We start from the raw sequence: 11,038 nt of genomic DNA on the forward strand, positions 1-11,038 counted from the left end.
AGATCGTGTTAACAAATGCACATCATATCAGAGGTGGTAATTTCAGCTTCAAGTGTAGTGTAGGGTAAACCCATAAATCTAAAATTCTTGATAATATTAAGTTGTCGGTTTCAGATTTGGAGTGGACCAGTCTCTCGGTGCCGGAACCAAGGAAATATTTCAAGACTTTTGACGAACTCACGAAGATTGGACGAGACGCACTCCAGATATATTTTGACAAAATATTTCCACCAATGGATTTAGCTATTGCACTCACCAATAACGAACATAGTCTACAGCATGGACATCACAAGCTTGATGCAGACCAATGTGATATGTTATTTCCTGGTATCCAAATCATTGCTTTTTACTTTTAGCTATGCTTTGTTTTGAAAAGGGTGATATTGGTTTCCACATTCCGGTTGATACATCAAGTGTCGCCCGATTTTATCCTACAAACCCCGAACACTATACTTGACGAACATTAAAGATCTAATATGGTTTTTCACTAAAGAATAGGATATTTCTATTATGTTTCAAGTCACAAAGTCAAAGGCTTAACAGTAAGGGCCAATTCGGTCTGAAAATATAAAAATATTTAACGATCCTTTTGCGTGACATGCGTGTACCTTGCTAAACTGGTTCCTGTAGAACATAGATGTGCCCTGCTGATTTCAGGATCAAAGGGCAATCGTAAAAATTTAAAGAAAAAAAAACAGCATATATTTGCTCAATATATGGAGAAGGCCTTGCTTAGCAATCATCAAACTTGACTTAGAACAGTATTGACAGTCCCGAAAGAGTATATTACTCCCGTTGTTGAAATGTCTTGTGATGTTATGATTCCTTTACATTTTGTATCTCAGAATGTCAAAAAATCAATTCAGCCTGGGTATGGAAATATTGTTTATCTTTAGAATATTTTGTCTGACAGGGATCAAACTTATTGGTGTGATTATCCCTGACTAGTAATTAACCGAATTGAATATCAATACAGATATACCAACTTTTTTAATATTTTCACGTGGGAGGGTACATGTTTTTAAAACACCACTTGTTTTGTATGCCTTGTTCTCAAAATCAATGTGGGCGCTAAATATAAGCCTTAATTTCTAGTATTTCAACTACACACTAAAATTCTAGACAGGACGTAAAACAAACAACCACAATCATCCAGGCTTAAACATTGAGCTTGTGCTAAATAGGCTGCGGTTTTTATTTCAAATATGAGTTAAGATGTTCCCTTCGCAACAGGAAAACCCTGGTTTGGTTCTGGTGTCGCATCAACTCTAAGATGTTTTACACATGTATTGAGAGTACTCTCGGTAAACAACTCTAAGATGTTTTACACATGTGTTGACAGTTCCTTCGACAAACGACTCGGTCTTTTGGATACGACACAGGTCAATGAATAATTCTCCACTGCTACAACCCTGATAGCCATACACAGGTCAAAATTTGTGGCACTTCCCTTATCCATATACAAACCACATGTATGTTAAAGGTTGATTAACGTATCTGAATTATACTTTTAAAGTGTGAGATATTTCATTAGCAGCGTGATAGGCCAACCTAAAGCTACAGCTTAAAGGATGAGTTTTTGCTACAATTATGTGAACAGGATAAAAACGTCATCCATCTGTGTTGAACGTGTTAGTTTTGTTCATTGAACTGAATAAAAAATATTCAGATTTATTGATTTAAGGATAAAAGAATGGAATTCATGTTAGAGCTCATGTGTTTTATGTAAGATAATCATAATAATTTACCCATGGTAGATCCCTTATTACGATTCACGGAAAGCCCACTTTGTGTTGTATTGGAGTTTGTCAATCTAGTTTCTTGCTTATAAATCTTATTTAATGAACGAAGTCTCCAAGGCTTACTTTCTCCATTTTTAGCCGATAGATCGATTCCCTCTTCAGCAGCTTTTGATGTGACCGTCATGTACAAATTGTTGAGAAATTACGGACCAAGTATTTCACCACCGAGCAAAGGCTGGGGTAAGAGACCCGACATTGGACAGAAACTTCCTACAGATGACATGGAAAGAATCAGACTCTACAGAAATGAAGTTCAACATAAAACTCGGACAACAAGCCTCATGGAGAAGGATGACTTTGAACTGAAATGGAAGGATCTATCTCAGGTGACGGATAGTTTGGGGTTTTATGTAGATTGAATACACGAGCATATCATAAAGGTGTTTGGTGGTCATCTTTGCGAATTGTTGATGATTAAATAGAAAAAAACACACCATGCAAACAATCTAGAAATTGGTATGTATATACCATTTCTCATTGGCACCAGTACTTTTGCAAATTTTACAGTAACGGTTAAATCAGTGAAGTTAAAAAGATTAACTCTAAAATGCTAAATTAACTTATAATTCATTTGATATAAATTCTCATCATCCACAAATATGATTCCATTACAAAATTGCCAGTTTTGTCCCGTTTAAATATTCACGTTTCGAGTATATTACTTGTATATTGTATTTAAAACAATCATTGAGTTTGATATTTAAAGAGGAAGGAAATAATTTGATTGAAGTTTATACAATATTTGTCCCTTCAAAAAGTCCTCATACATTATAATTATCCTATATACTCGCCTATAAGTCGGATTTTCGGGAGTCAATTCTTGGTCCAAAACTCTATGTCCGACTTATAGGCGTATCTTATTAATTACGTTAGGGAACACAACATGGGCGCATCACTATCCTATACACTTGCGCAGAAAAAATATACATTCAATCGAGAAAACATTGCATTATTCTATTACATAACAATCCCTCACACTCTTTAAAAGTTTTTAAACATAACACGGTTGCATCACACTAATTCAAGTAAACATTGCGTTATTATGTGACAAAACAACGCCTCATATTTCATGTTTCTTATTATTTGCGTTAGACAACATAACGACATAACAACGCCCCACACTTCAAGTTTCTCATTATCTGGGCCTATGCGAGAGAACACAACATAAGTGTGTCCCATATTCGCGCAGTTTAAATTAACGTAGTGTTATCATGTGTTATATTTTCTCATTATTTACGTTAGGAAACACAAATTATAACCAAACGAACCCAATCTAATAACATGTCGTTGGTCTAATAATAACATTAGATTCTAACCAACACACAGTCAGATCTACGCAACAAAATACACCCAACACGTCCTAGTACTGGAAATAATGTAATTTAATAACCAGCTTTAAGTCACGCAGACGCAATAACACATCGTTGATCTTAAATTAACATAAAATCATTTAAGCAACTACGTACACACAAAATCGTAGGCCGTACAATAACATGGAATGATAACCAACACGAATTTGTGCAAACTCAGCTACAAACAACACGTCGTTGGTTTCACAAAGATTAAATCATAAAAAAAACAACTTACGCTGACGCACCTATACTCATGTCACCGTTGGTCTAACAAGAACATGAGAATAAACAAAACGAAGTCAAGCTCAACAGTGTTTTCCCGTAACTGTAAACAACACGCTAACGGTATTACACACACCACTCCATGGTTTAACGTTACTCTGTAAACAACACGCTAACGGTCACACACACAACACTCAATGGTTTAACGTAATTGTAAACTTTACACTAACAGTACTACACACAGCACTCTATGGTTTAATGTTATTGTAAACAGCATGCCATCGGTAATACACAAAACGCTCATTGGATTTACGCTAATCAGTAAACAACACGTTATCGGTACTACACAAAACGCCCAGTGGATTAACGCTAATCAGTAAACAACACGCTATCGGTACTACACAAAACGCCCAATGAATTAACGCTAATCAGTAAACAACACGCAAACGGTACTGCACACAACACTCCATGGTTTAACGTTACTCAATAAAAAACACGCTATCAATATTACACACAACACTCAATGGTTTAAGGTAACTGTAAAAACCACGCTACCGGTACTACACACAACACTCAAGTAAACAACACGCTAACGGTACTGCACACAACGCTCCATGATTTCTCTCAATTATAAACAACACGTATATCACGCTAGCGCAACTACATACAACATGCGATCGTTTAACGTAACTCTAAACAACACGCAGGTAATCGCACTAAAATTGTCATGCATAGTTACGCTAACACACAAACACATTCTGTTAAACGTAATTAAATTTCTTAAAACAGTCATGTTGTCGTTGATCTAACAATAGCATAAAACAAAAACACTGTCACGCTAACGGGACTTATACAACGCGATATGTGGCTATTAAAATAAAGTACGTCGGACACAACAGAGCATGTGGTAGATTATGTAATTAAAAATTAAAGTTTAACCTGACACGGCACGTTTTAACCCTTTCTCTACCGGCACATTTTAGAGGTTTTTAAAGACTAAATGACAATATTTTTACATCGAATAAAATCTGCATGTATCACGATTTGGGATAGGCATATGACATATAATTTTGTTAGGAATTAGACAGGGAATAATTTTTGATCAAGTTTGTCACGGTATCCCATGACCTCAAAGAGAGCTACGGGGTCAAAGGTCATATATGTGCACATTTTTGCAATTTTTTCTCTCTGAAATATATATATTACGACCCCTCTCACTAGATTAGAGTCAAAAATAGGAAATTCTAAATGTATGAACTGATGTGCCTTTGAAAATACTACAAACACAATACAATCAAATTAATCAATTTTATTGACAAACAAATATTTTTGGTTGCTAAGTAACAACACTCGTATTACAATTTTGACCATAATTTGCCTTTCTACATACATTTGACACAATTTAAACACAATTACACTGAGTGTTGATTAGTAAATGTCACATTATTTTAAAAATATAATCTTAAAATAAATTTTAATCATTTTAAAAGGTTTTTAACAAAAAATATGATGAAGAGAATTAAGGTCAAAGGTCATAAAATGGAAACTTTGTACTTTATATACATTGTACATATCCATCATTTTCTAATAATATGACGTTTTGTCATTATGTTCCACTAAATAGAATAAATATTGCAACATTAAAACAAACATCTTTATTGTTAATCTAAAATAATTAAATTTTTTGCATTCAAATATATTTGGTTGCTAAGCAACAGGAGTTACAGCACCTTATCAAATGTTATCAAAAAGTACTACCCGTTTTTCCTCTGTAAGTTCAACGTATACGAATGTTCAAGTACTAACTTTCAATCACTAGATTTAAATGTACTTGCATCATATTTAACAAAATGTTCTTATATTCAACCTTTTAAAACTTATTTCTAGACATAATTCCTGATACACTGTACTGGGTTGTTCCGATAGGGGCATGCATTGACCAATATCTGTCTATTGACTGGAACTTCAAAGCAAACATGTATAAGATAATGCACAAAAATCTGTAAAAAAAAAATTCTTAATACTTAGCCCTAAATACTAATGTATTGTCAGAGCTTTTGAATGCTCAAATGACTCTGTAAATGTTTTCTATAGTCAAGGCCCTCTGAAAATTACTAGTATGCATTAATTACTTATGAAATTTTATCAGAGGTAATTGTAGTACACATCTAATAAATGTGTTAGACGCACAGCAAGATTAATTTTGGTAAAGATAATCTTTTTATTATGCATTTTATTATTCGTTTTAAACTGAAAATCACTCACAATATCGGTACTTTAAAACTAGTACTACCTGTACAATTACTCTTCAGTGGGAAGCATAATGACAATCCTTCCCCCTAGATATGACCATCTCAGCATAATGGTTAGTGGCAATACAGATGGAGAAAACCAAATCTTCTGTCAAAAACAGCTTCCTAAAATCTGCGGGTCCCGTATCTGAAAGGAAATTGCAAATAAAATCAGTATTGGCCACTATACCTTTTTTGTCAGCATTTAGAAAAATTGTTATACCTTATAATTAGAAACAGAATAATGATTTTCCATATTTTGTCTCTTTGTATGTATGTGATACCTAGTAATGCAGTAAAAAACAGTAAACACGCATTTCAGTGTATCATGATTCCATTTGTGAATGTATTATCTGGATTTATTTATCATTATTTATTGTTAACCAAATGTATACAGATTTAACCCTATATTTAAGTCATACCAACTGAATGTCAGGTTGTCACTCTGAATGAAATGCCACAATTCTTGGATCAGGTGTCCCTGTGTCCTTCACATAAGCATCCTTCCATCGCATGCCTGGATTTGCCAGCAGACTGTCACTAGCGGACGATACCTGGGAACTTCCCACTAAATATCGGGATGTCAATACCCTTTTTAAAGATGAAAAGAAATTACAATTAAGAATTGTTGGTTTATGTTTTAAAGCAAAATATAAGTTTCATGGTAGCAAGGGACAGTTTCGCACTTAAGTACATTTCAAATTTATTAAAAGATAGAGATGTCCTGTATTTGAAGTGGCATTTGGTAGGGGATTGCGTACATAGATGTGTTAGATATGAATGGAATATTTTATTATACATCGCAAGTGTAGCAGAGTGCGTAATGAAAAAAAAAATGCATGATGTAGGTGTCAGCATTATGCCTAGCATATACATTGGGAGGGGGGGGGGTACTGAAAAAATTCAGGTTAAAACCTACAAGGTCCAGCGAAAATACTGCAACTCTGAGGGAAAGTATGTGACCTCAGATATAAAAGTAGAATTGAATTGGTTCTTCATGGTACATAGTGTCTAAATCCCCTTGCATGGTACTCTGGTGGGGTGTGGATTTAGTCGAAATTAGAGAAAATCTAGGCAAGATCACAGCTCATAGCATACCAGTACCAGCATGTATGGATCACATGTAATTTATGGTCATCATCTACTCAGTGTATATAAAATACATGAATTTGGATAAAAGAGAAATCTATATGATTTTCATTAGCCTGTCATAATCAGACTTTGATGTTACGTACCCCCCCCCCCCCCCCCAACCCATTTCGACCCAAACACATTTCGTTTATATTTCTGTTACAATATGAAGAAAATAATTCAAATTATGATAATCATTACAATTCATAGAAAGATAAATGTTAATAAACATGGGGAAATCCTGGAAAATAGCCCTCTCACCAGCGGCCATGAATGCCCAGTCTGATTATAACCACACCATCCCCCTTCTCATTGTACACTAAATCCACTCACTTCTTACACTCGCGCGTCAGGTACGGGGAGAATTCTGGGAAAAGGGGGGTGTTAATCAGATGTATTGATGCCGGGCCAGGACAGATTAAATGATGTTAGCTCTTAATAAACAATTGGGTGTTATTCACTTGGTTTAGATATCATAAAATATAAATATTTTCTTTCATGAAACGACAAATTATGGCATCAAATCGCGTTGATTAATCGTGAATTTTTCATAACATAACAAAACTGAATTTTTTTTCTAGTCGGCCATGTGGCTACATCAACTTACATGTACATATTTATACTGAATGCATGATCGTTTGGGTCATCCTGCAACAGGAATTCCAGGGCATCTTCTTCTGACATCAGGTCGTTTTAAAGATGTAAAATACAAGCCTTCGCTGTTACAGTGAAGCTGTGTTGTTTTCGTTGAAACGGAAACACGTGTGTTCCCCGTGCACACTTTCAGAAAACCCCGCGGTGCCCACGATCCCGATCACGGAAAAATAAAACTATAGGCCTATAGGCTATATGCGAACTTATTTTTAGTTTTATTTGTTTGGCAGGGGGGAAATTATTTGTATCCCGAACAAATATAACGTTTATATCTGAAATTGAAGTATTTTATTTATCTTTTATTTTAAATTTAATCTGCCGATGTAACATTCTCAATAGGTGTTTTATGAAGTTACATGTAGGTTGTGTAACCAATATGCGTTTTATGCTTTTTAAAAAAAGCAGAGAATACCTGGCTGATTATTTCATACATATGTGGATATTGTTTTAGTGTATCAAAAGGTATTGAATTTACTAAAAGAGGACAATTCACATTTTATAGTTTTCACCACTTTATTGTGCGACGCGCGTCGATCGCTGTTTTGTCGCTAATTTTAAAGAAAACCGCGCAGCATGTCCCAATTTCATTTTATCGTAATATAAAAACTACCGAGAATTATAACACGAATAAGGGCCCATCAAAATGGAAATTTCCTCTACTTTTACAGGCTGTATTTACTTTGCCCTATTTCCATATATAAATATAGGTAAAACGCCGATATGTTTAAACATTGAGAAATAAAATCGAAAGAAAACGATCATGTGCAAAAAATAGCTATTTTCTTATAACTTTGCCAGGCATTAAAAATAATTTTTATATCTTCTAAAAGCAGGGAATATATGATTTTCCAAAATATAGAAAATAGTGAATTCATAAGGAAGATAAAAAAAAAATCATATCGAGGGGGAAAATGACCTTGCGACAAAGCGTTGCGTCATATTTAGACGAAGTCATCCTTCACTTTAAATGCTTTTTTTAATTTAATGGCTTTACTTACTTTATTGATTTTTACATAGTCAAAAAATAGAGGAAATTTCCAAAAATATGATATATAGATCATATATCTTATGACCGTAGTTTCAAAGATTTAGAGGCACTCCTTTTGCGTTGCCCTGTTTTTACGCGCCACCGGTCAAATTGACCGGTACGGTAGAGAAGGGGTTAAACTAAACTCAAAGTCATATGACAAACCGACACGGACATGCGTTATCAACACATTGTTCCACTGCACAAAGTGCAAAGAACACATGCCATATTCGTGAATTCACAAATCACGTTGTTGGACCATCCCGTTATGAGACTCTGCTACGAGAGCTAGCTGTCGTCCGTCAAAGCGTCATTGCGCCAGCACAGAATTGTTTTATAAAACTCAGTGGGGATGACACTTAACATTTAATTAATGGTATATTTTATGTAATACACAACTTGCAGTTGCATACAACATTTTACACACCACACCGTTGGACAAATCCATAAAATACAACGTTGCGGACACAGCAATTATGGACGCCTGATGAGGCCAGTACATAGAAAGAACTTTCTTTTATTGCATTTAATCGCAAAATATTGCGCTTAAACGCAAATGTTTGCGATTAAATGCAATGATTATTTAGTCTAAACGAGAAAAATTGCGTTTAAACGCAATAATCATTGCGTTTATTCACTAATAAGGTTCTTTCTATGTAATGGCCCCAGCAGGCTTCCCTACTATATAAATGTGGAATTATGTCTTTTGTACAGATATAATTCGAAATATTATGTCTTTTTCACCGACGTTATATAGTAATCAAATTCTAATATAGGTGAACTTTTTGTAATAGTTCGTTCAAAAATCAGGCAGACATATTCTGACACTTTGAAAAAAAGTTGGGCGGACATATTGTGCAGGCGGACATGTAAGGACAGTTTGGTCCAGAATTGGGCGGACATATAGCGAAGGCGGACATATTGTGCAGGCAGATTTATAGGGACTCAACATGCGTGTCCTAAGAAGATGGGTATTTTTCTGGGCGGCGTAATGTAGTGTTTTTAAACAACTCCGACGATTTTCATGGACTACCACACAAATGATTATTGTTCACAAATATCTAGACATATCGTATTGTTTATGCATTTTAAAATTATGTAAAAAATACAAGTATTTAGATATTTTTATCTAGTTAAGTATATATTATTCATTTTGAAAATTATTTACGTACCGGTCAACTGTCCTTGTCAAACTATTGATCTAATTTTTTTTATTTTAATAAATTGTCTTTCAACCTTTGAATGCAATTCATTTCACCTATTGTCAAACATATTCAAATAAGTTAAGTATTACTTATTGGTTATATTTTAACAATAATTCAAATAATTTAATTTACAAATATGACCGGTCATTGGGTCAAATATTGTCTGACATGTTACATACAAATTGTTAGACGTCCTTTACAAACTAAATTTGACTACAAATTATTCTGTTTACCTGATCAAAATATACGGCTCACAACGGATGCGAACGGCTAACTGGGGATGATTTCTTCTAGGAAAAGAATCTGGTATGTTCAGTGGTCCGCGTTTGTTCTATTTCATTCTAGTTAGTTCTATATTGGCTTGAAATTTATCACCTTTTCATATCTTCATCTCTTCATGATGGAAGATGAATATAACGAACAGTGATCAATCTCAAAACTCCCACAAGCAATACAAAATAGACAGTCGGGCAAATACGGATCCCTGGATATACCAGAGGTGGAATCGGATGCCTAGGAGGAGTAAGCATCCCCTGTCGACCGGCCACACCCGTCATGAGCTATATATCTTTATCAGGTAAACGGAGTTTTCCGTAGTCAAAATCAGGGTGCCAAGAACGGCCGAACAATGGGCGTCAGCAAACAGCAAACACGTCAGACAGCATTGGACCAAATTATAGGTTGTATTGGCAAACTAGATCATAGAATTTGCAAAATACTGGTTTTAAACAAGACCCCCTGCACCATCAACTTGTTTGTCAGTAGCCTGCATCGATCTGATGATAACTTCTTTTTCTACAGGCAATACTAAGACTGAGTAATGGATCCCTGAAGAAAGACATAATGGCACTGACTCAACAACAATAATGGCATGCATGATAAAATAGCCAGTTCAAAATCACGAGTTTGAATTCGTGTTTTCGTAGTAACTACACATGACCATCAATCTACTGTGTTTCATTCAGTGAGATGTACATTTTCTCAGGAATGTATTGCACGTTACTTTACCATGATGTGAACATCAAGTCATACCTATGGTGATTCGGGTAAATAGTAAAAGAAGAGGAATATAGAACAACTACTATACATGTATAAACAATCGTGTTAAAGCATATGATTTAAATGTGTGATTAACTCCTATCATAATGTACATTGTCTGTTCTGTAAAGCTTTGTAAATAGCAAAAGGCAATAAAATGTCAGCTTTCAAGTGGCGTTTATTCATTTGTCTTAACGCAAATTCTCCCCTAATCAATATTTCATAATGAAGACAATAATGAGAAGCATTGCATAGATACATGAAGAATTGAAGAATTGAAGACAGAAATATTTGACAAGGACATTTGTCTATAGCG

The 11,038-nt window shown here is 34.7% G+C and overlaps 1 protein-coding gene across 2 annotated transcripts in view; it reads left to right on the top strand.

Annotated features, from left to right (window-relative positions):
• LOC125675033 (uncharacterized) overlaps positions 1-10,893 on the top strand; it is a 55,991-nt gene extending 45,098 nt beyond the window's left edge. For both annotated transcript variants that reach the window (XM_056159394.1, XM_056159395.1), the window contains exons 12-14: positions 115-327; positions 1,881-2,128; positions 10,486-10,893. In XM_056159394.1, the coding sequence (XP_056015369.1) occupies positions 115-327; positions 1,881-2,128; positions 10,486-10,551 (527 nt within the window). In that variant the 3' untranslated portion in view covers positions 10,552-10,893. The remainder of the gene's footprint in view (positions 1-114; positions 328-1,880; positions 2,129-10,485) is intronic.
• The last annotated feature ends 145 nt before the right edge of the window (positions 10,894-11,038 follow it).

Source organism: Ostrea edulis, chromosome 3 (genome assembly GCF_947568905.1).
Source record: "Ostrea edulis chromosome 3, xbOstEdul1.1, whole genome shotgun sequence".
NCBI lineage: Eukaryota > Metazoa > Mollusca > Bivalvia > Ostreida > Ostreidae > Ostrea > Ostrea edulis.